The 26,334-nt window shown below is 33.5% G+C and overlaps 1 protein-coding gene across 3 annotated transcripts; it reads left to right on the forward strand.

Annotated features, from left to right (window-relative positions):
- Nucleotides 1–988: 988 nt before the first annotated feature.
- LOC138331556 (beta-1,3-galactosyl-O-glycosyl-glycoprotein beta-1,6-N-acetylglucosaminyltransferase-like) lies at nt 989–23,393 on the forward strand. 3 transcript variants are annotated; one of them, XM_069279256.1, is made up of 3 exons: nt 989–1,139; nt 16,219–16,262; nt 18,151–23,393. In XM_069279256.1, the coding sequence occupies exon 3, from the start codon at nt 18,408–18,410 to the stop codon at nt 19,911–19,913; it is 1,506 nt and encodes a 501-aa protein (XP_069135357.1). In that variant the 5' UTR covers nt 989–1,139; nt 16,219–16,262; nt 18,151–18,407; the 3' UTR covers nt 19,914–23,393. The 3 variants fall into 3 exon arrangements, with proteins under 3 accessions (XP_069135357.1, XP_069135359.1, XP_069135358.1); XM_069279258.1 differs by lacking the exon at nt 989–1,139 and adding an exon at nt 4,367–4,476; XM_069279257.1 differs by lacking the exon at nt 989–1,139 and adding an exon at nt 8,197–8,539.
- The last annotated feature ends 2,941 nt before the right edge of the window (nt 23,394–26,334 follow it).

A 26,334-nucleotide genomic window follows, 5' to 3' on the forward strand; every position in this document is an offset into this window, starting at 1 on the left:
AATGCTTTAATCCAGGGCCCAGAATAAACATCGAATGAAAATGTGAAAATACACCAGCTTGGGTAAATACTATACACATTGTTACAAATATAAAACTCTGAAATAACAAATGTAATACTCTGAAATAATCATATTTTGTAAGGGTTTAATTTTCATGTTTTTCTGAAGAAACGAAAAATACGTCTACACGGAAATTGATATTTTTGAGTAAGAAGACATATTTTCAAAGCAATCGTAATCATCTTTTGTAATCGAAGCCAAGATTGATACATTTTTTATGTTTTGACACACATAAAGCTTGCATTGCAGTGCAAAGAAAAGAAAGAAAAAAATCTTATATTTTGTTCCACGAAAATAAATTATTTTACAATAAGTGACCATAATGCTGTTCGATTCCTTTCATGTATCTACTGTAGTTAAGCATCTATTTGTATTTAATGGATTTCATGATATTGTATTTTAGTAGAGATAATGTTTTAATTCAAGTTTCAGTAAACGTGAAAGTGTAGGTAAAATTTGATTTTTTGTCATATTCATACTTTGTATATTACAAGGTTTCCTCCCTTTTGTGTAGGTATCTATTAATTGTGAGTCGTTATTTTGTGAGTACAATTCACGTCGTTTTCTCTGAAAAGTATGACTTTTGTTTCGCAAACACATGACGTCACAATCAATACCTAGCCACAACGACAGAAAACTCTGGGATATGCAAATACAGAATATTTGATTGATTTTATAATATTATACAGACAATGTTTTCATAATATTGTTGTTGAGATAATGCTTTAATTCAAAGTTCACGATAAGTGACAGTGTTAAACTACATCGCAGAAGGTAAACATTGATTCTGTACCATATACATCGGGTGATAATTATAATAGGGGCGCCATAATGGGATATAATGGTAATACACAGAGATAAAGCCCTGTGTGCGAGCTCTAAGAGCGCAGGGCCATAATATACACAATATGTGTGTCAGTTTTTTTACTCTGTTCATCATCATCGCTCGCCTATGCTACACTAGAGAGTAGAGTACACACTCCAAACTTAAATATGATATGTAGTCGTCGGCGTGAACAGACACGGGCTGTCTGACCAGGAAATTAGCCCGGATTTTTACCTGGTATAATTCCGCTAAGGTAAGATTACATGACTATATATGTGAAACTTTATAACACGCTTGATTTAATTTTATGCATAACGTATTACTATATTTAAACTTTGTTTAAAACATGAAAGTTTATCATTGAATTTAATTACGCAGGTAAAGGCTAGCTCCTTTATAGAACAATGTTCTTGTTATTTGAGGTATGTACGATCACTTAGCAAATTCTCTCATTTTTCCATAACTAAAGGAAATTCTTTACCTTAGAATTATTAACGAGTAACAGCATAAAAGACAAGGAAGATAATAAGAAGTTAAGAAACATTTTTCAAACTTTGTTAAGCTTTCCTACGGGGCAATTTTGAGTTAATTAATTTATTTAAGGTATGGGACATTGATGAATTGATGCAGGGATTGAATAAGGAAATTAGATCAAACTTTTTAATGTCTCCACAAATAGTAAACAATTAAGTCTGTTTTTACATGTGATCGATCTTAAATTAAATATTTTCCTTGATAGAAATTATGAAAATAAGCTAAGCATCAAAGAAATATATCAAAATTGCCATAAAGACAGATTGTGGTGCAATTGATAAGAAAAAGTGTGTAGTCATGTCACTGATGGATACGATAGAAAGAAACTGCATTGAATTATTCTGTGTTTGCATATTACAGAGTTATCTACCCTTGCGGGTAGGTAGGTACTGATTGTGATGTCACATTTTCGTGAGTGAAACGTCACATTTTTTTCAGAGAAGACGACATAATATTGCCCACAAAGTAATGACGTCACAATCGATAGCTACACGCAAGAGATCGAGGTACATGTGTATTATGAAAAGTTTAGAAAAGGTTTAGTTGTCATACGAAGACGAAAATAAATTGAAACAGGTGTGCTGCATAATATAATAGAAATAACAAGAGTTGACATGCTTAACTGACTCCGCTTATAATTTATTGCATTGCTGTTTTAGCTAGATAGAGCATTTGGATTTTCTTTGACAAATCCTATTTGAACAAACTAATGTTGTTTAAACCTCCTCGTGTCTGCTTCCTTCTACCTTATTTCACGTTTAGTTAGTGATCAAACAATTACCTTAGTAACCGAACAATCTTACCGGAAATATAGCCGCAATGTATCGTTTGTACTTTCGTGATTAAGTAGATAAACAAAACATTTTACGATCACGCACTAATTCTTCTAAATATAGCTTTGCTTGTGTTTGCTTTAGTGACATTTTTTTATTTTAAAAGACTTATTGTACAATTTGTTTAATTTCCTTAATCTGTTCGTTTGTCGTGTGTACTTGATATGTTATAATGTATTCTAATACTAAAACAACGTCTAGATATTTGATAATTACAGTATTATTATATAGAGTACATGTAACTTGTGCTAAACTGGATGTCACATATTTGTTCAGTATAGACAGATTTCCGAATTACACAGGTTTAAATTACTATACATTAAAAACAGAAAACGTCATAAAGTACAACAATATGCTTGCACACCTTTCTGTTTGCAGCTTATTGAAGTTTCCGTATTTAGATATTTTTTATTTAAAAAATATGATTAAAAATGCATTTTTAGTTGGTTTAACTGTTCAGTATCATTTTGGCATTTGTGAAAAGTTTTTCTATGAATTTAAAAAGATTTTGTTAGTTTGTTTGTAATTAACGTCCTATTAAAACCAGGGTCAAGGGCAGGTCTCCCATGTATGATGTATGTAGCGTGTATGTAGTGCGATGTGCGTGTTTTGGGAGACTGCGGTATATTCGTGTTGTGTCGGCCTGTGCAGTGGAACTTTTGTCTTTTTATGGCGCTATATCACTGAAACATGCCACCGAAGACACCAAGCAACACACTCCACCCAGTCACATTATACTGACAACGGGCGAACCAGTGGTCCCACTCCCAAGGGTTTCCTTGTAGTTAAATGAAGTATCAAGTATTCAATTTTAGTGAAGAATCCAATTGACTTTATAATACGTAAATAATGTATGTTGATGCATTGGGTTCCACTAGAAAAAGAAAGTTGGCGGTGTCCGAGTAGTTAGGTGTCTCAACTTATAACTACAGGACCAAAACTTCTGTGTCGCGAGTTCGAATTTCCATGTGGGGCAACTATCAGGTATTGACGCTATGTGTTATAATCAAATCAAATCGAATTAAATAATTCAAAAAGTATTGGTAATAGGAAAAGATTTTTTGTCATGGAAGAAAATGATATCCATCATTCAGTCGCCTCTAACGATCATGATAATGAAATTATAGATATAATTATATGGTATATAATGATGATGTTTTTATCATATCGTATAATGATGAAGAAGGGTGCATAGCGCAATGAATTTTTCTTTCCCCTGTCACCCAAGCCTCGTGCTCCACCACTTCGATACTGAAACGCTTCTGGGTTAACTGCTTGACAACCTTGAATTTTTAAAAGGCATTGCTGCTCTATCGTGAGTTCCTATGCCGAAACAAAAAAAAGAGTGTATTAAATTTAATCATTTCAATAGTCATAACGTCCTCATATTGCAAAGCTGTACGAAATAAGACATCACGTTCGCAGATTTAAGAACTACTATCTTCCGAAACGGCTTTTAAATTTTTAAAATGGGATTATAAAACGCAATTGATAAGTTTGTAGAGTCATGAAAGTTAATAACTTACCGTTAATATTACACTTACCATCACCTTCTTATTAATTTGATTAAATAAATGAAATGCTAATTTTCATAACACGGGTCGTTTTATGTTTCCCGCCGTCGTCTTAATTACCAGGCGTCGGCTGATTATCACTGCACTAGACGGTAAAACAGCCAAATGAATCTTCACTGTTAAACATAGTTTATGCAGGAAATCTGCATTTTATTGGTCTTATAACATCATCTTATGCCATTAATATACATTTTCATATGTTATTATAGTTTTTTAAAAAAACTTTTAATTTTGGTTTCGCAAAGGTACTCCAGAATTCGAAACTAACCAATCAGAGTCCGAATTAATGAGTCTATGATATTTAAGTCAGTTTTAATAAAAAAAGATGACTACGATCGCATTTTTCATTAGTATTCATTTCCCTGTATTTAAGTAAGCACTCTCTCTTATTCTTTTCCATACATAAACTGCACAGTAGGCATAACAAGCATAAGAGGGATCGAGTGGCGTTATTGAAGTGTGTAATTATTTCCATATCCACCAATAAAAAGGTTACGTACACAGATGTGAGGTAAAGTGCAATTCTCTGTATCTTAGCGTGAGTGTTAGAATCACCGGGCGTGCCAAAGAGGAAACAAACTGACGTCTGCCCAAGGACAACCAGACATATATGTTAAAGATCCTAAGAGGCACGGCGTATTAATCCTACGTAAGTTTTAAATAATTTAAAATGCCACTTCCCTGTAAAAGATTTTAATTGCAATTTTTAGGAAAAGCTTAACACGTTTCGTCTTTCACAATTTTTTGTTCGGAATATTAAATTGATTTCTTAATATTCTTATGCATATTACATTAGCCTCAACAAAATTTTGCTTATGTTACAAATTCGTTTTTGTACTCAAAATTCCATTTTACATGTAGTTTAAGCAGTATTTATTTATTTTAAACACTATCTTCATACAAATTTGGTTTCTTAAATCAAGTGTCATTTAAGGAGTGCCATGTTTAGGAGGTGGGCAAAAACCAGAGTACCTGGAGAAAACCCTCGACCAGCGGTCAGTACCTAGCAACTGCCCCACATATGATTCGAACTCATAACCCAGAAGATATCTTATCGACTCGGTCATCACGGCCCCAGTTCTATAGTCGGCTTCATGCATTGTCACGCATTCTAACGGTTGATGTATCACTATAGGCCAACAGAATGAAAGGTGACACTTTTTAACCCATAACATTTGATATATCACTGACTTTTCACAGTCTCGCCACCATGACATTACGCTTGAGTTCATAATAAGAACACACAACTTGTAAAAAGCATAAATTTAACTAAAATAATGTGCTACATAGGTAAATTTAGTGAAAGGTCAGAAAATGTGTTGATTTAATTTTATATAATAGACCATCGATGAGTCGAACTTCAAAAGGTCGAATTTCTCGATGTCGGGCATGTAAGTTTATATAGTATATAACCTTATATAAGCGTTTAATATCATTTCGTCCCGGATCATGCCTTTATATGAAACAAAAACGCGCATTATGACGTTTTGTCTGCAGCGCTTATTCGTGGTATAGGACCATGACACAGAATCGTTAGATATTTGATCTTTTTATGTACAAAATAGTCCCAAAGCTAGCTACTGGGCCCAGTTTCATGAACATTAAGGAATACATTAACTTAAAATTCTCCATAGGAAAGCATTACAGATTTTAAAAAATACTCCTTAACTTTTGTATTGCTTTTCTATGGGGAAATTTAAGAAATGTTCAGCCCTGCTGTAGTTGAAAAAATGTCACCTTTTGACAGACACTCATGATCAGCCAGTCATGAAGGGGGTATATTTTCCGGTTCAACAGTAGTTATCATGATGTTACACTGTTCACTACATTATCAATACTATTTTCCCACACGTTTTTATGGTCCAATAATATATAAATACCCTTGTGATTCTGTGTGTTAGTACTGAAGAGTAAATGTAAATATTTAATTATAATTCTATTGAATTTGAAGTACACTCAATTTTTCATATTTACATCAGCATAGCAGTATAATACGTAACGTAACGGGTTAAAAAACAAAACCATCTGGTACCACTGCAGTTAAATTGTGTAGTCCATCAAACTGAAGTTTGGGTATTGACAAATGAACATCAAACTTATGAAAAGAAAATTATGTGGGCGACATAAAATCCGTTACAACCTTTTAAAAAAAATAAATAATAAGAAAAATGATAATGATTTTCTGATTGTCAGAAGTTTTGCCAGACTTATTAATTAAATTTAAGCGGGCAACAAAAGTTTTCGTTATAAGTGTCTATTTAAAAAGGAACAAAGAATAGGAAAGATGACAATGGTTTTTCTATTTGCTCTAATTACTATCAGTTAATGGATTTTTTTTCTGAAATTTATTTACAGTACAGCTGTGTTTAAAGATTTCCTACAGTAAAACCATATGATGGTATAGATATTATATTTCTAGGAGTCTTCAATTACTACATTATTACGTCAAATAATTATTATTTATCTTGAGACCTGAGGCAAGGAATTGATTGACATGACTATTGTTGACGATCTGTTGTTACATTAGATGTCTGGTTCACAAAAACATGTTGTAGTAATGCCTTCCCACATAAACATATACCCATATAATATTTCAGCAATTTACATACCGTTGTCGATTACAGTTAGTCAGGGTTGTGTAATTACCTTTCATCATAATCGCGTTTCGAAATTTTAATCCCACAGAAAAAAATTGGTTAACAGTAACTATTTTTTCTTTTTAAACCTCCCCCCTATTCATACATTTGCTGTCGGTTTAACAGCAAGGTGCGTTCTAGTTTGAGATGGCAAAGAAATACGAAGTATCCAGACACAATTGGCAAACTTATTGTCGACATTAGGCAAAGTATCTTTAAACGTGATTCTCGTACTATAGTACGAATCCTAGGTCGGAATGCGTTGCCTTAATTTTCAAAGTCTCGAAGAAAAAAAAAATGGCATAGATGGAACTAGGTAAACTAGGTGCTTTTGTGTATGCATTGAATTACTTAGGACACGTAGTCCATACAAGTGTTTCCACTACGAACTCTGTTCAGAACTTTCTTTATATAAAACATCAGTAGAATGCATAACGGTCGTAAAAAAGAATTTATTCCTACATAGATATACAATTTTAGAGAACAATAAAGTTTTACGTGGTATATGTACAATACTTTAGATGCTTAGTTGGTATATTTTTTGTCATTTGTACAATTCAATAGATGATATTTTGTTTTAGATTTTATATGTTTCATCACTTTCACATCAATTTTGTACCCGGTATGCTAACCATTCTTTGTGTTCTTACTTTAGCTTTATATATTGGCGAAGGTTACCTCAGACAGGATTACAGTTTATATGATATAGATATACATCTCACCTTTACTCAACAGACTTTCAGCAGATAAAAGAAACAAAGAAAAAATGCTTGTGTAATGAGTGGTCGATAGAGGTGGAGCCTGGCGCAAAAACCTATATAATCGCTACAAAAGTAACGTTAACGCAAGTTAGATACTGTCTAATTTTAGCGATTTGCTGTCATAGTTTTGCCACGTATGATTTGCACCTTGTCTTGTTTTTCATTTTAAACAATACATCTATGACGTCATTACTTTGCACAGTTGGTGTAACCCTATGTAAATTGGGGAGATAAGAACAAAAGAAATAGATCGTCTGTTAATAAAATCGTCTGAGCACCTGTTGTCAATATTTCAAAAGAATTTTTTAAATGTTTTGTAATAAACGTGGAAAATTAAAGTTTGACATTTTATTTCAAGAGATAGATCTCTTATACAGCTGTGTCTGATATATTTTCTATACGCTAACTCTGTAGTGGTTTAGTTTCAGGATCTGTATATATCTCAATATCTTGACCTAAGACTTGGGTCTTCAGCCCTTTGATTTACCCAATCACAAATGGTTTTATAAACATTTGAGTTCAGCTATATCTATTTACAGGGAACTTACCAATCGCAAATGGGGTTATAAACAGTTGCGTCTTGTTATTTGTATTGGTGGAGGAACTTAACCAATCACAAATTGCGTTGTAAGCAATTGAGTCGTGTAATTTGTATTGGTGGAAAATCTAAATCTTTAAGTCTAAAACTTCCCACATCCTGCAGTTAGAGAAATTAGGAAACATTTTTTTTTCATTTTGAAGAAAGTTATTCGGTCATTTACGTTAGAATATACTTATTGGCTTATAATTAAATCTCGCTTGTTTTTTGTGCTTTTCCCATAATATAACAATTATATTCAAGTTAATCCTTTAATGATTGAAATAAGCGGATTACGCATATTTCAGTATTGTAAGTGAATTCAAAAGTAGATAGATAAAAATTCAATTGTAACTTTTGGCGAACAATCACCATTTCAGGCTGATAAAGATAACAAAAAGATCGATCAGTGTAATATGATCATAGACAAGACCAGATTGTGTGTGGGAAGGTTTGAGGACAATTGACATTTCCTAGGATTGTAAACAAGCTGTTGCGCGTATGATCATTATGAAATGAAAAAAAACCCACTTGTGAAAAAAAACCGTTCGATTGTATCCAAAACTGACGTCAAATTGTAAATTACTCACAAAAAAATCGTAATAACGATGCTTTACCTACGCGACTCTGTCAGTGGCAGAAGAGGCATTGCTGTCGGCTACTGCATGGAAGTCTGCTGACACGTTAACAGCATATACACATATCATTGTGGTAATCATCATTTTTCTAACATGCAAGGTAAGTTGTAATACTAGTATGTTTCGCCGGTGTAAATTTTCGCGATTAACAATTATTTATATATTAAAAAAGATCAAAAAACGAAATCCACGAAAATCAACTCCCACAAAAGTTAATGATTTCACATTATGTTTCACCGGTGAAAATTTTCGCGATTAACTTTTATTTATATATTAAAGTGAACAGTCGGGCAAGGATGGCTAAAGTCGGTAAAAATGGTGTGAATGTATCCAGTATAATTTCTTATGAAATAGAAAAATAAAATCTCTCGCCAAAATCTGTCTGCGTACGAAGAAATTAATTTAAAGTATAGGAATCGCTAAAACGTCCTCCCGGCTGACTATGTCCGTGGTTACATTTCCACGCAGCCTCGCTTTCAATGCTTTCAACTTTCCTTTACTTTAATGGTCAGAACTGGGAAACGTAAGCAGAACTTGGCCGTCGTATTAATATGTGAGAACTTTTGGAAGGCCAATGAACGCATTTAGACTGGTTTTCTTTGCCAGACTATTCACTTTAAACACGATCAAAAAACGAAATCAACGAAAATCAACTCCCACAAAAGTTAATGATTTCACAGTATGTTTCGCCGGTGTAGGTTTTCGCGGTTTACAGTTTAGAACTTATTCGCAGGGTTTATTCTCGCGATTCACCTTTGTAGTATACTTAATCTCGGAAAGTGTAATTCACGTGTCATAATGTTACATGTTATTCCATCACTTTGAAAATGTTGTAGAGTTTTTCAATTTCGCGAATTTTTAGCGAAACGAAAATGTTACCGAGAATGTTAGCAACTATATGTATCTAGATTACTTTTTACAACTAGGTAAATAATATAAGACTCTTTCATATGTGGATATGAAGGATCGGGATATTGTACCAGAGGGTCACAAAATGGTTTTACAACATTTTGTGTTCCCGAGGGTAGAATGCTATGATAATGTTATTTTTTGCGCCATTTTGAAATAAACTAGGAAAAAACGCGACTGTGTGTTAATTCTCCATACAACGCAAATTCAGTTGCTTTTATCTTTTGAAGTGAATCCAGTCTAGTTTCTGAAAAAAAATCTTTTAATTGTAACCTAGAGAAAATAGTAATTTTCTTGATGCTGTGACGTCACGAGGCTTTATTACATGGGTAGTCATGTAATACAGCCTCTGGCGACATGAGTGTATTGCCCTAGACCAGCCAGTATTACACGTGTAGGTATGGGGTAAAATTGTATACTAATCAACTAAGAGAATGTTTTGCGTAAGGTAAGGGGCATTGTGTCATAATATACTGTTTACCATTTTATTTTCGCGTAAACAATATTACGGTTCCCGTTATCAACATATTCGAGAATTCATAAATTCTCGATCAATGACTCTTACTGACAACCGTGCGTTCGTACGCAGTATACGATGTATAGTTATAAACAATTGAATATGCGTTCAAGTTATCTCGGTAGATTACGGGAAACTTTGTTTTTCGAGAACGTCAAGTTGTTTGCAAAGAAGAGTACTGTATTGCAACAGAATTACATAAGCGATTTACAAGTATAAAGTAGGTTAAGAAGTCTACGAGGACTAATTTCAATAATTAATAACATAAGCAATATTGTATAAGATTCCACTACCAAAGGATATTTATAAGTTTTTGAAAAGCGATTGTGTATAATAATCAACAGTGACTATTGTATATATTTCATAAAAAATAAGATATATTGAATGAAAATGTAAAGAAAAAGAGTTTAACCAAATATCATTTTAAAAGACACCTATTCGATTTAATATTAAGGGATATTATTTTCTTCAGTAAATGTAAGAAATAATGTTTTTTTTAATCAACAAATTATCAGTATAAGACGAGGTATATGATTCAAATACTGGATATCGATGTATGCCCATCCTATTTCATGGCAAATGGTATACATTGCATGTTAATATCTTAAAACCTCGAGAATGTTTACATGCTTAATTACGTCATATCCGGAAAGGTCAACAGGTCAACAGCCAGCAATATTTTCTGTGATACTAAAGCATATTTGGTCTCTATCGTTTCCGTAATCGACGATAAAACAATCACTTGATACAGTGCATGTTGTTTGCTTCAATCGATAACATGTACAAGTATATCTTCATCTTATCATTTCCTTTTAAAATATGAACAGAATTTCAACGATTTTTATTAAACTGCCTTAGATTACGCAAGCTCAGTAGTTAACATGCTAAAATATTCAAAAATCGTTTTGATTTCAAGTTTTTGTTCATATTTCCTGTTGTTTCGGTGGCACCCGCCTGCTTGCAGGCACACTATGAATTCAACATGCGTGCACTATGTCATATTCTGAAAGTGTTCCTCCAGAATATTTCTGTCGGTTTACAACAACCATATCCTTTGATAAGCGATGAAGATGATGATGTTATTTATATTTTAGTCGATATAAAATGTAATCTATTTATATGCACAATTATCATGAAAAGTGAATACCTACATTGAAATGTTAATAAACGGGCTTTCAATTTTAATCACATCGTCATCATAAACAGCAACATTATATCCGATCAGTACTTATGATAATTCTGACCAAGATCTAGAGTTATTGAAGCTGCCAATTTGACATCAGCTTTTTCAAGTTTGTTAATAGATTTTTTGTGTTTGAATATACCGGGAGTTGTCAAGCAGCCAATCTTTTAATGTTTGTGTAGTTTGATACAGTCCTCAATGGTATCACCTTTCACAGTTTGATGTTCTGTTATGTAATGTGTATTTTAGGTAATCGTGCATATCCAGATAAAAACATTTTCATGGAAGCATATCGTCAATCACAACGGTTATAATATGTTATCTAAAAATGACATTTACCAGTAATGTATCAGTCTAGATTTTTAGTGTTCTTGTATAATTCAACTGCACCAAAGTATGGAGATGACACAACTGCTCTGTTAATTCCACTGGACTGAACATTGATACGTTCATAATTTGATTTATCTTTGATCTGTGTTTTTTGTGAATGTCGTTTTTGTTTGAATGCTTAATTGTTTTCTATCAATAAGTTAACATTACAGTTTTGATGTGATGTTTCATGCATGAACAATGCATAACCGTATACACTTGTAACGAAATCTCATTAATCAAGTAAAAAAAAAGAGATAAAAAATCATCACATGCTAAATAAATGTTTTTCTTTATAGAGACACCAGGTCTCAAAATTACAAAACAGTTTTAAACACAAAACAATCTTTAGTTAAACCTTAGCCAATCAAAAATGGCGATACAAAAAGTTACGTCATGTATTTAATTGGCCAAGTCAAAGCTTTTCAGCTCAAACACCTTCAACGAAAACACCAGGAATATGACATATTTGTTGGGAGCAAAGGGAGAAAAAAAGCTCAAATTTAGTTGCCTTTTAAATCCTGCAATGGTTAGTTGACAACACGATCAGGCAGCGTAGCGAGTGAATACAACGAACAATGTATTGATATTTCCTGCCCGATCACGTGGGTTTTCTCCGGGCACTCCGGTTTCCTCCCACACTAAGATTCCTCGCGCGCTTACATCCGGGCCATCGAGAGTGATTTCAATAAGTTGTATAACTTGTTTCGTAATCGATGTAAAATGAATAAAGTTTATATTTTATATGCAGCATTGACAGTGAAAATGTCATTCAGATTGTTACATAATTAATTTGTGCACAAAAATGACGTCATATCCTCTATTAAACTTTTTTTTATCCCATCGTTTCAATACAACAGCCAGACGTGATACCAACGTGCTATCGCCAAGACTTTATGACGGGGAGATATCATATATAATAAGGAAACCTGGTAAACACTATGTGAGTTCAATATGCTGAGAAAAGCAAATTCCATATCTTTCCGGTTTTCGGCCGAAAGTGAGAATACGATACAGTAGGACCTTGCATAACTGCCTTTGAAGTTCAGCAATATAAGATAAGAACTTGCAACTGGAGGTTTTGTTTTGCAATAAACATAATTATTAACAGGTAATGCAGTAGTAAATAACATATGTTTAAGGTGAAATTAAAAAATGGTTTGTGTAATCGGTAAATCAGTTACACTTCAATATCCTGATTGATTCCAAAATATGAAGATTAGAGAAGTCGAAATCAAGACAAAATGAACAAAGTGTAAATGCGTAATGCAAAGTATCAATATAGTGACGTCATCATTTTGTAAGCGATAACACGTAGCTTTCACTGAAAAGTATTACGTTACTTTGTAACTAGTAACAACACAATTACTAGTGATTTCTACACGCAAAGGCAGATTACTCTGTAATTGGTATTTGTAGAATTGTCATTTGTTTAAAAAAAGAACGCATGTAAAATACTCGGATTTTGAAAAGGGTTATTAAAGTCCATCTGATTGTGAGCGATGTATTTTAAAAAAAATGTAATTTTACTTTTATATTCTGTACACTAAGATCGTGAGAATAAATCCATTATTATATCCATATCCAACCCAGGTGTTACCTTAACGATGTCATTTGCAAATATGTCAGGTAATGTAACTCCCACAGGTTATACAAGTTATTAACCCTTATGTATATCAATAACTGTATAGATCAGATAAACATTCGTATCTATTATCTTCTAAAAAATGCAATTCTATTAAAATTACCACATGTTTATTGATTTTTTTTTAATTTAACTCCTTTTAACATCATTGGCCATCTAAGGATATATGTCCGATTTAGAATTGAGGTGGGAAAAAACACCAACCAGTGGCCAGTAACTGACAACTGTATCAGATGGGATTCGAACTCGTCATCCAGAGGTAGAGGGCTTGTGGTTTTATATTTGTATACACTAACCATAAACTAACCCTAAATATTGATGGATTTTGTTTAGACGTAAAGGACCTTGTCAGGGAGTTGAAGTGTTAAGATCAGGTTTCGCCCACAGATGTCAGCTTATCCTTTTCAGAACTCGATCTTTGTATTATTTTATCGATAGTGCTATAGTAACATTATATGTCGGTAGGGTATTGGTCAACCCAAATCACGTGATAGACCTTCATTATAATTATCTCATTCAGATATCAATACCGGGCACTGAAACATTATACATGTAATTTTCCCACGAATAATAAGGAAGTAAAAGTACGTGGTCTTTATTGGCTAATCAGGCAGTCATTAAATGAGATTTAGAAATATTCCGATAAATAGTTCTAAATTTAAATCTAAAGTTATCTTTAATTATTAGCATTTTCAATATTTGGCAGATAGGATATATTGAAACAAAACAACTTCATTTGATGCATATTAAAGATGCTCCACCGCCGACAGAGCATAAATGATATTCATCACTTGAACAATAATTGGTGTTAAATCGTGTATATATATGTCTGATTAACACAAAACATTACATAAAACAATTTATTTTGCCTTTGGTGCATGCGCAATCAGTACTTCATTCCATATAGGATATAGTGCCACGGAATTTTTTCGGGATGCAATTAATTATTTTTTGTAATTTGAACTTGAAGTAAAATTAGAAGCTCACACTTTCCAATGGTGGTAATGGTGTAAAGTAAGTAACTTTTGTAATTTAAGAAAAATACTAAATAGTCTGCTCCTGTTTTTGATAGTGAAAAAATACCATTTGTCAGCGGTGGAGCATCTGTAAGTCTTTGAAATTGAAAAACAACAAAATATATAAAATATCTTACTATTCTGTTTGTTCGATGACTAGAAAATGTCGACAGGGAATATTCAAATAGAATTGTATGCAATTTGAATTCAGCTTCCACTTATGTAATATTCTTTGAATTATGAATAAAATTTTATTTTGAACCATAAAAAATCCCTCGATACAGCTATAGCGAACATTCGTATATATTTGGTAGAGTATATATACTTTATATCTACTTAAGAAATTTATGCTGACAAACGTGCAAGATAACGTCTAATTAGCATAATGATAATAAATCAAATTACCATTGTCTAATTATCACTGGAGATGTCACTTCTTACACATCACCGGTGTAATACACGCACGCTACGTGAAATCAACAAGCTTACAGATGTAAATTGCAGCCTTGTTGTTATTCTTTATCGTGACAATTTTAACGCCTTAGAGATTAAGAGAACGTTGATTTGTGATACGGGATTATATAATATGGAATATAAGACATTCGTAAGTATTAAGTGTGATGAATTAATTTATTTCTGTTAAAGTCTAGTCATCTTTTTAACTTTTGAAAAAAAGATATTCATTTACAAAAATCTACTAACACCTTAAATACCAGCTGTAAATATTTGAGGCTATTAGGGCGTGATAAATAATTAGGAAAAATACTTTTATGAAACAGACTATACTGAACCACATCATGTGTTTTCTATATATTGCAGGAATGATGTTTTTAATTACGTTTCCCCTGCAAACAAAATCTCGCCATCTCCTGTCATCGTCCTTCTGCTGAAATGGCAATTTACAAATAAATATGTCTATGCGCAATGACTTACGAAAACAGTTTCATATTTAAAGCCCAGCAATTATAAAACGATGACCCGCTATAATTTGTAGTAATTGCGTCATAGAGTTTCTAAAATAGAAATGGTTTGTATAAGTTTGTCTTATGTATAATAATTCTAACATGGAAAAAAAGGAAATTTATTTAGCTAAAATTGCTTAGTCTCATTCTTCTTCTCAATTTAGCAAGCATGCACAGCAAAGCCACTTTATTTTCGCAAAATACAAATGTATGTAATTTCACAAGGTATCTCGAATGCGAAGTCTAATGTTCCGAAAATGATTGTATAATGAAATTGTGTGTGAAAGCACGAGCTCTTCATCGTGAATTCATTTATTCGTGAATAGACTGAAAAAAATGAAGACACGACATGTTGAATACGAAAAATGAAGTGGTTCACAGAAAGTTTTGTAAACATTATCAACATTGTGTAAAGTTTATTTTCAAACAGTTAGTATTTCTGATTTAAGAACAGGTTATGGATTGCGTTTAAATAATAGTTGTAACATATTCTATTATATTTTAATTTTGTTTTTTTTTTACTGATGTAACTTTGTTTTGTGGGTCTCAGTGGCCGAATGGCTGTACTTGTCTATGTCGTACTAATAATGAGAAAGATTCGACTGTTCCCTATATGCTTTTTATGCATTTGGATGAATTAAAAAACATATTCTTGTGGCTAAGATGTCCCGACATTACCACAAGCGCTCCACTTCTAGAACTAGTTCGAATCCCATGTTATAGTTGCACCTGCCAAGTACAGACCACTGGTCGGTGGCTTTTCCCGGGTACTCCGGCTTTCATTCACCATCTAAATATGCCATTCTCTTGAAGACGCTGGCTGTTGATAAGACGTTAATCAAATCAATCAAATTATTTCATTTGCTATCTTTGAATAACTTTTCGTCATCTTGATTCTGAAGCGCCCGAGACAGGAAACAGCTGTGTTGTAATTTATAGTGCTGACGACTCCCATTACTATTTTACAATCCATGTTTTTTAGTGTAATCTTTGTGAACTTGCAGATTTAGCTAATTTACCGTGAACAGGTATTATAAACCTGTTCAAACTGGTCTAGGCTCACCGTGACCGGAAAGTACCGGTACAATTGATTAGAAGAGGTACCATGTCCTGCTATAAACTATAAACTGATATCCATTCCACCAGGGACTACCATTATTCTTCTGTTTATGTTACAGAAACATTCCAGGATTGCCTCGTCTAGCGGGGACGCTATAGTCAGGTAAGGGAAATTTTGATATCGAAATTTATTTTATTGAAAGAAGCAGAGAAATTGGCTCGGAATATGTATTTATAAACCATGCTGTATTTCTTTGGTGTGACATTTAGAAGACTTCTCGACCATTTCTGTTTTCTGTAAAAGATTGGCTTGATTTGAATTTTCATTAGTAACAAATCAATGATATATATTCAGAATAAAGTCCATAATGAAAAACACTCCTCTTTTGTCACCTTCCTTATAAAGCAGGTGTCAAAAATTTAGTAGATATCTACTGAACTTTTGACACCTGCTTTATAAGGAAAACGACAAAAGCGGAGTTTTTTTTTTCATGATGACCATTCTGTTTTCTGCAAGAGTTTGGCTTTATTTGAATTTTCATTAGTGACAAATCAATGAAATATATTCAAAATAATGTCCATCATAAAAAAGCTGGATTTTGGACACCTTCTTTATAAGGAAAGTGACAAAAGAGGAGTTTTTTTTTACCATGATAAACATTATTTTGAGTATATTTCATTGATATTTTCTATGTGCGAAGATGCATATGTTACTGCATTGTATTTCGATATCTGATAGACAAACAGATAAAATCGAAAGAAGTTGTATAAAACATTTATCATAAAACCGTCATCCTAAAACTCGGTAAACGCACTTTCTGACCGGGTGGGTACCTGGTGGAGGACGAACTCGGATAGGGGCAATTAAATTTCCATGAATGGTTGAATTTATGAGCAACGTCTTGACCCTAGTGTGACGCTAAAACATCGATTGATTATAGTTATAACCAATGAAAACACTCTGAGACATGCTGCATAGGAGATTTTGATTGAGTAACACATGTTTTATATACACTGGGATTGTGCAGAGTTTTTTTTTTCAATTTATATGAAGCTCTCTACTATACAACCATGACATTCCAAACAATTTATAATAAAGATGTAATTTATAATGTGGCTGCTGGTATGCATACAGTTTATTCTCATTTCCTATATAAATATTGTACATTAAAACACCGATAAGTCGAAGTTCAGGCAAAGTATTCGACTTATCCGATGGTTCGACTCATCCGTGTTTTACTGTTCACGAAGACATTGGCGTCTAGGTTGTACTGACTGAACCGACTGTTACCAGGTTGGCGTTTTACGCACTTATTGATTTAAAATAGTCAATAAATAACAAGATTTTTTTCACAAAGCTAAGCAATGTGTAGCTTGTTTATCGTGTACGTGTATTATGATCAAAATCATTTGGTTTCAAAAGGTAAACAAAATTTAGAATACATTTCTTTATCGATTTCTTTTTATAGCTTTCTGTGACTGTGTCTTGCGTTTTTGTGATTTGACGGAAAATGTCTTTGTGCTACATGATGAAAGATATGATCAATAACTTTATTTGTTCTGATAATACAGTGTGTTGTTTTCATAAAGAAACCAATACTTAGAAGCTATCCATTAACCATGGAAAAACCAGCCATCGATCAGTCAACATGTATCATATCGTCGGTTGTGTCCACTGCTCGTAGGTCTCCTTTTTAAATGGTTTCATGATAAATGTGAGCAAAGGATATCGGAAATATGAACTTGCCTGGTTTTCATTTTTTACTTACTCTGATTACGTTAGAGTCGTTTCTTTTTTTCTTTTTATAAAATCCTTTGACAAAGATCTTTTCAGTGTACACCTTTTTTCCGATTTAAATGTACATACGAGCAATTGGTGTTGCAAATACTACTCTGAGCGTTCCAGATTCTTATTTACCTTGCTTATTATACTCGCCTGTACTTTCTTCTATTGTAAAATCCTTTGACAAAAATCTTTTTTAATTAACATTTTCTCACTTTTATTGTAAATGATTGCAAATGATATTTTAATTCACAATAATTTCTTTCAGTGATGAATCGGGCGCTAAAATGAATAACCATTCAAACTGGACATTCCATCGACAGATTTCAGAAAGATCCAAGAACGCTCCAGCGATCAAAGCAGAGAGATTTTATTTAAATGCTACAATGAAACAAGAAAAGTGACCTTATTCCATTCCTGATCCATTCTTGTACCGATGTTCTCATTTGACCTTATGCAAATTAAGGCCAAAATAGCTTCTGAACTTTTCAGCATGTGAAAATTAGAACTACTTTTAGGGTAGTGATGACGCGTTTGTCGATGGGACCAGCTCGTGGGTTTATTCTCGGGGTGACTGTATTTTGCCAACTTGTATTTATTTGTCTATTATGGGACTCGCTCAAGGTCGACACCAGGGTCAGCTTCAGGTCAAACAGCTGTAATACGCGGGGTCTACTCTCCTCAAACGACGACAGCGATGACTATGCACGTAACGCTGAGTTTTCTACGACGAGAAGGCTTAATGAGGAAGAGAAACTCATTGAAATGTGCAAACTTCGTCCAAACTCGCTTGTCAACTGCAGATCACTGTTCACGGGGGATGCTACTACAATAGCATTAACACGAAATACAAGCTATCCAAAAACAATAGACGGCAATTGTTCTGTGGAAAACTTGGTAAAGTCATGCAAGGTGTTGATCAAATCTCATGACTACTTGACCGATGGAACAGCCCTCAGTATCGAAGAACGGGACTATCCGTTGGCCTTCGCCATCAAAATGCATAAATCGCCTGAGCAAGCCGAGCAGCTTCTCCGGCTTATTTATCGACCTCACAACGTTTACTGTCTCTATATCGATAAGAAGGCAAGCCAAAAAGTGTTCGACATAATGAACAAACTAGCTTCTTGTTTCCATAACATTTTCGTCATTCACGAACGCATAAACATAATTTACGCAAGTTTATCTCACGTTTTGGCCGAAATGCAATGCATGCATGAACTTTTAGCTCGGTCAGTTATGTGGAAATACTATATCAATTTAACTGGGCAGGAATTGCCAATCAGAACAAATTTGGAAATGGTTAAAATTCTCAAAGCTCTTCATGGAACTAATGATATAGAAAGCTTCTTATTTCCAAAACATTTGAAATTCCGCGTTCAGAAGCATTTTGCTGTCGTGAGAGGGTCATTAAAGGAAGATAAAAATGTTACGAAAGACAATTTTTTATTTAACATCACATTACGGAAAGGAAGTGCATACGGGATGTTTCGAAGGGAATTTGTAGAATTCCTCCATGAAGATAGCATTGCACAGAAGTTCATTCATTGGTTAAATGACTCTTTGTCCCCAGAGGAGACGGTCTGGGCGACATTAAACGGTCTTCCGTGGACCCCCGGGGGATATTCCTTGGAGACGAGCCACAGCTCTACCACTTTCTTGTCACGTGCTGTGATATGGACTTGGGACAAACCTCATTGTTTTGGTAAATTCTCGCGCAGCGTCTGTATATATGGAATAGGGGATCTGCCGTGGCTGGCGTCACGTCCTCACATGATTGCCAATAAATTTGATAAAACGTACGACCCTATTGCACCCGATTGTATGGAAGAACTGGTGCGAAATCGGACAAAATCGGAGGGAAATGGTTTGTCACAAATGGACTGGTATTTTTATAGAAACCTTCCACATGTTAAACATTACACTAATTTACCAAAAGAAGAGAAGACGATGGCATATTTGAGCAAGAAAAGAGAGACCTGGATGAAACAACAACAGTCAGCATACTTGACAAGGTTAAAAGGGAGTTAGAAAGAGATCATTATCTAATCAAACTTTATTGTAGATATCCCGAATTCCTTTTTATAACTTAATTTATCTGCATTTCAAAAGACTTAATGAAATTTCACTCTCGTAGTAGGTGCATTACATGCATTTTGAACCTTTGATCTTTACAGAAGCATAGAAAAAGGAGGTTGTCTAGAATTAGTGCCAACACCTGTGGGTATTGGTGGTACGGCATCATTGGTGTTTTCACATTTAAAACATTTTTTTTTATTATTAATTGTAATTATTATGAAACTTTTGTGCCTTCATAGTTATACGTGTTTAATGTTATACATATAGACATTGTCTCTTGCATCTTTTATTGTATCGTTACCATAAAATATGTCATACATTCGAAATTGCATAATTTCCATAAAAAATGACACTTAGACGATCTATCACAATGTCGTAACTCATACATTTCCTACATAAATATTCCGAAACCTTGTCCATATTTTGATACAATGCATAAATTTCGAATTAAAAAAATGGTCATCTTTGGGTCGAAACAGGTCGATATGCGCCATCCATCTTTAAGATTTGTAAAAGGTTTACACATACGGTGTTGCGTCGGCTTGCTTCTTGGTTTGTTTCTCCATAAACATAATCTGTATCTAGACATTCTTAAGACATCGCAATTGTATACCATTTGAGTTTTCTATTGTTAAACTGCAAATATACACATTTTAGTGGTAATCTCATTTTGGTGGTTTTTGTTTACATGTATTACTTTAAATGTTTACTTTTCTAGTCTCCAATTTTTGGATAAATCGTGTGTGCACTGGTTTAACCATGAACTAATTTGTTTTGAACCGGGTTGGCTAGGCGCTAAAATGTAAAAACGCCAAGTTATGTTATAATACATAAATATATTCAACAAAGAGATTTTATATCTGAAACAATACTTCCCGGTGCTTTGATCACGATATTAGACTCAGATGTGTAGATATACCAGAAAGTTCGTTTAGTCCCCCCCCCCCCCCCCCCATTTGTACCACACCACAGGCTTAATCCCCCACGGCGAACACGAGATTTCCCCTGCTTATATACCGCAGTTTATGTTTATAACATCAAACCCGTTAGGATATAACACTCTACCATTAAGATAAGGCCAATCCTGGCCCCCTACGATTAATAGGTTATGAAATTGAGATAAATTTTCTGAACTGTAATTTTATTAATATTTGACCCGACAGGCCATGCATTAACGAAACACGTGTAGACTCGGATGGATTTATAACGAGAAGTTCGCATTAGTACATTCCGCCATGACGAGAACGGTGTTGGACTGTAAACACAAAATACTTTAAAGGGACAATTCAGTGAGGCTAACTTGTAACGTAACCACGAAGCAAAATACGACATAAATAATGTATTGATCTACATTCCTTATGAAACATATGACAAGAAATAGTGACAAATTCCACAACATTGTTAAGCATTTTGATTAATACCATTGAAATTCCAAATCATTGATCAATACGATTAAGCAGGTACAACATGTACGCTTTACCCATACCCGAGTCAAGTCAGAATTGCATTGTTTATATTCCAAGACGAGATGTGTATGTATCGAAACAAAATATATTCATCTTTTTGGTACGAAGGATTTTAAAGCTGCATTTCGATTGGACAATACCAACAGCTAGATCAAATTGTATTTTGTTATATAAATTCAAGTTAAGTTAAATCAAGAGTTATTCTTGTAACAGTATTGGATCCAGATGTTTTCGGGGCCTAAAAAATTACTTAATTTGATTTTGTTTAATCATGTATTTTCACCATTTTTTTTAAATATTTTTTTTTTATTTCTTACACTCATAGAAACCCTATGGAATTTGGAAACCCCTCAAGATGGATTCAACACTTTCATGCTACTTTTCAATTCATAACGATTTCTCATGATTTTCTTTGTCTATCGATCCCCCATTTATAAGTATCAACAACTTCATACTTTTATATCACTCTTGTTTTAATAACCCGTGATTGATATGAAAGAATCGAATGACGGCCGACATATTTGTGAGACCGAGTCTGCCTCGCAACAAAAATATGTTAAGGACATGCAATGCCACCTGGTGAGCAATTAATAGCGTTAAGCTGCGTTATCGGTTCAATTTCATAACTTGATGATAAGTTGTAATTTTTAATTAATTGTTCGTTATCGGACTTAAAGTTGGGTTCCCTGCCTTGTTTATTATCAACAAGGTGTGGTAATATGATACGATAAACTGCTTTCATGTCTCTCGCAAGTAAATCAGCCAATCAGAAAGTGTTTCGTAAGAAAGAAAACAAATTTACACTTTTTAAATGTATTTTGCGGGATTGCATTGCTTAGGTACACTGATCGCATATCTAATTTCTATATGAAATGCTAGTATATGGATATTCCAAACTGTTAGAAAATACTGATTTCACTGTACTCAGATGGCGGATACACACAGGTGCTAAACACCAAGGTATTTTCCATACTAGCACTAGTTGTGCATGTACCATTCGAAAAACTGACATTTTAGAAGGTTCTAAACCTGTCGACTATTGCGTTATAATTTTGTATAGGTTTTGTATATATGACTGGTGACATTTGACAGAAGTGAAACTTCAAATTGATTAATGTTAATTAATTAGAGTCGTTATAGCAATACTGTAAATTAACTGTATGGAACTTATTCGCGAGGGTTTATTTTCGTGAACTATCTTTCTAGACTTCTAAAGCGTCATTCTTACGACAGACTATAATGCGTGGAACCTTCGTTTTTATAATTTCACGAGGTATACATTTCGCGAATCATGATGGATCCGCGAATTTATCGAAATCAAAACCCACACGAATATTAGCAATTATGCAGTGTGATATAGCAAATTATTTGCTTGCGCGAGACTTTCAACAATCATTACACATCCATGATAAACATATTGACCAATCACAACGAAGCTTACAACATTCTGATAAAGTGCCCGGATTTTAGTGCTAATTGTATGGTGAGGCTGCAGCTCTCTCAGCCTCTCGTATATTACATAATTGCTTATAGACGAGCGTGGGATATATTTTTTTTTTTCAGTTTTCTAGCGGTTTATGCCTGCTCTGAGATTTTTTCCTCTGTAAATGTGACCGCGAATGGTCGTTCAAGATGTATTTGTCTATGATTATTCGTCTGAAAGTTTGTAAACAGATATCAGCTTTTGATGTTTCGCCTCTTTGTTGTGGTGGTACGTGTGTGTATTTCTAAAAGACACGTCTTCGAGTGGATAGTTTCTGTGTTTATTTATTGTTATAGTATTTGTTAAGAGTTCGTGCATGTTTCTGTGTGAGATGAAAGGGTGTTGAATTAACAACACATGGCATGCACTCGTTCTTTATTCGACTTATCTGTGATAATACCATAATGACTGTGGGAGAATATGCGGATTTCATTTGCTTTCGTCATTGAAATAAATAAATAAATAAATTATTTTCAAATAAATCATCCGTGTCATATTGTCTTTATTACACTCGTGTGTATATTCAAAAGGAAAATCAACATGTTATTCGAATTTGTTATTTATTTTGTTTCGTCATTCAATTATTTACCTATCCTTTGTCTAAAAGGAATTCATTCTCATATATTTCTTTTAGAACGATAGGAGACAGCGGAAAAAGACAAATAAATTTAGCTGTGAAAATAAATGATCATGATATCTTTTTACACGTTAAAAAGGTTTTTAACTTTTATAATTAAAAATACTTCCAGTGCTGCAACTTTATAAAAAGTGGTAAAATTAGAAAGTTTAAACCTCAGAAAGACGGAGAAAAATGTGAATAACACTTTTAAACAGTTTTCACTGTGACAAAAAGAGCGAAAAAAACTTGTAATGCTTTTCATAAAGAGAATTTAAAGTTAAGAAATGCCCTCAAGTTAAGAAATATTCTTGAAACAGGGTCTGGTAATATCATAAATTGGTAAGGAAATGTAAATATTTCTAGTAGGACGATTTAACAATAGTGTACATTATAGTTTGGCTAACAGTTATGTAATCTGGCGTTAACTATAAAACAACACAACAGCAATCTCAGCTATTCCGAATTTGCATATTACAGAGTTATCTGCACTTGCGGGTAGATATCGATTGTGACGTCATGTGTGTGTGAGCGTAACGTCATACGTTTCGGAGAAAACGACGTGAATTGAGCTCACAAAATAATGACGTAACAATCGATACGTACCTGCAAGGGAGATAACTCTGTAATATGCAAAGACGGAATATGTGACGTTAAAGTATTAGTCATCAAGCACTCCAAAAGTCTACTCGATAATTATAGACTACAATTTACAACTGATGTTTGTATAACAGCTACTTGGACTTTTATGGGTGTCAAGGAAAGCATAATAAACGTCATAGGAATATCTTATTTCGATCACCGGTGATTCACATATTTACACGTTCGTGCCGGTAAGTCTGGTATTTGAGGATAGGTCCCACTGGGACACGAAGTCCTATTAGAACACTGTCAATATGCCTTGAATTTCAAATTCAAAGTTAGAGGATACTGAAGGCGATCGATATTTAAGCATGATATCAGTTCAATTTTCTTTGTTTTCATACTAAATCCGACATTCTGACCTGTCATTTTTTTTCTCATTTTAACCATTGAAATCACTATTTTTTAATTTCATCGGGGGATTAAAGAAATTTTGTTTGCAAACTGTGTGAATCCGTGTATTATTCTCACAAAAGTTTGCAAACAAAATTTATTCCATAACCCGATGAAATTTAAAAAATAGTGATTTCAATGCTTATAATTAATTTTCCAGGCTACTTTGTAAAATGAAATGCGTTTACACGTACGATTCCATTGATTTTTCCAAGGGATTATTTTTGCGAAATCAATACGCAACGTAAATGTTTCTATTGTGACGTCATGATAACGTCGGATTTCCGCGCCATTCCGTGATTTTTTTTCCATCGTGGAATGCAAATAATGAATAGGCCAATCAGAAAGCCAGAAACAAAGAAAAAACAATTAGATCTTTATGAATAAAAAATCCGAGAATTCACAGAGTTTGGAAACAAAGTATCTTTCATATCCCGATGAAATTTAAAAACACATTGACACCAATGCTTGAATATTTTGTTTCCCTTATTTTCATACTAAATCAGATTTTCTTTTTCTTCACACCTCCACGAAGAAAAAAAATCAGAATGGCTTGAAACTCGGCGTTATGACGTCACAATAGAACTTAGAGACGTTGCGTATTGACTTAGAAAAAATAATCCCTTGAAAGATCATTGGAATCGTACGTTAAAAACTGTTTTATTTCATCCAATTATCGTATGATAGAAATGAATCTGTCAGCTTATCATTTCGTTTGGAATATTGATTTTTTTCGAATGTATTGTGTTCTGTCACAATACATGCACATTTCACAATTAACAATTGTTCAGAAATGAAATATCAGTAGGATTTAGAAATGAGCTATAAATAGACACGGATTAAACAGAATTATCTTGGTGATTAAGAACAAAAGTACAAATAGAAATTATTTTGAAATTTATCAACAACAGGTTTCAAGTAATTCAGTTGCACTTTTAAAACAAATAATTGGATAAAAGGCAAGGAACAACATGACAATGTACGTAATTATCAAATAATATCCGTCCTATATAGAGAGGGTATATTAATTAGCTACATTATAAGTATCCCCGTAGAGATTCAGTTGATGTGATATTACTCTTGACTTTCAACATGTTTTAAACAGATTTTTACACCTCATATGTTTCAGTTTTAGCAAAACTGGCCTTTAAAGGCCCACTACCTTTCCGGAGCAAAATTTAAATGCTTCTTAAAAACGTTAATAACCTAAGAAAACACATATCGATGGCCTAAGATGAGGTAACAACACCAAACATGTGCAATGTTTCCTGTGTAATATATGATAACTGTGGAGATTCATTTCGCTGTTTTGCCGTCTGACGCAGTGATAGTCAACTGCCGCACGGTATTTAGGACAACGGCGGAAAACATAAGACGACCCGCGTTATGAAAATTAACATTTAATTTATTTTAATAAAATTGTTTAGGAATTGATAATGATTATAGTATTAAAGCTAAGTTAATAACTTTTGCGATTTAAAAAAATTATCAATCCCATTTTACATTCCCATTTTGAAAATTAAAAGCCGTTTCGGAAAGGTAGTGGGCCTTTAAACACAGATTGTTCATTAATCAAGCTGAAGGTCATATAACTAGTAAACGACTACTTGTTGGGTCATATGAGTATCATCCTCGCACTATGTCATACCAAAACTGAATGCTATGTATACGACAAAAGATGAGACAGGTATAATTCATAGGCGCTTGCAGTTTATTATTATATATAAAGTTGCTGTAAAACGCTATACTTTTTTACAGCAACTTTACTGTATA

The sequence above is a fragment of the Argopecten irradians genome, chromosome 9 (genome assembly GCF_041381155.1).
Source record: "Argopecten irradians isolate NY chromosome 9, Ai_NY, whole genome shotgun sequence".
Classification (NCBI taxonomy): domain Eukaryota; kingdom Metazoa; phylum Mollusca; class Bivalvia; order Pectinida; family Pectinidae; genus Argopecten; species Argopecten irradians.

Coding starts and splice junctions, on each gene's coding strand:
- LOC138331556 (XM_069279256.1), top strand. CDS start 18,408: ATGACGCGTTTGTCGATGGGACCAGCTCGTGGGTTTATTCTCGGGGTG.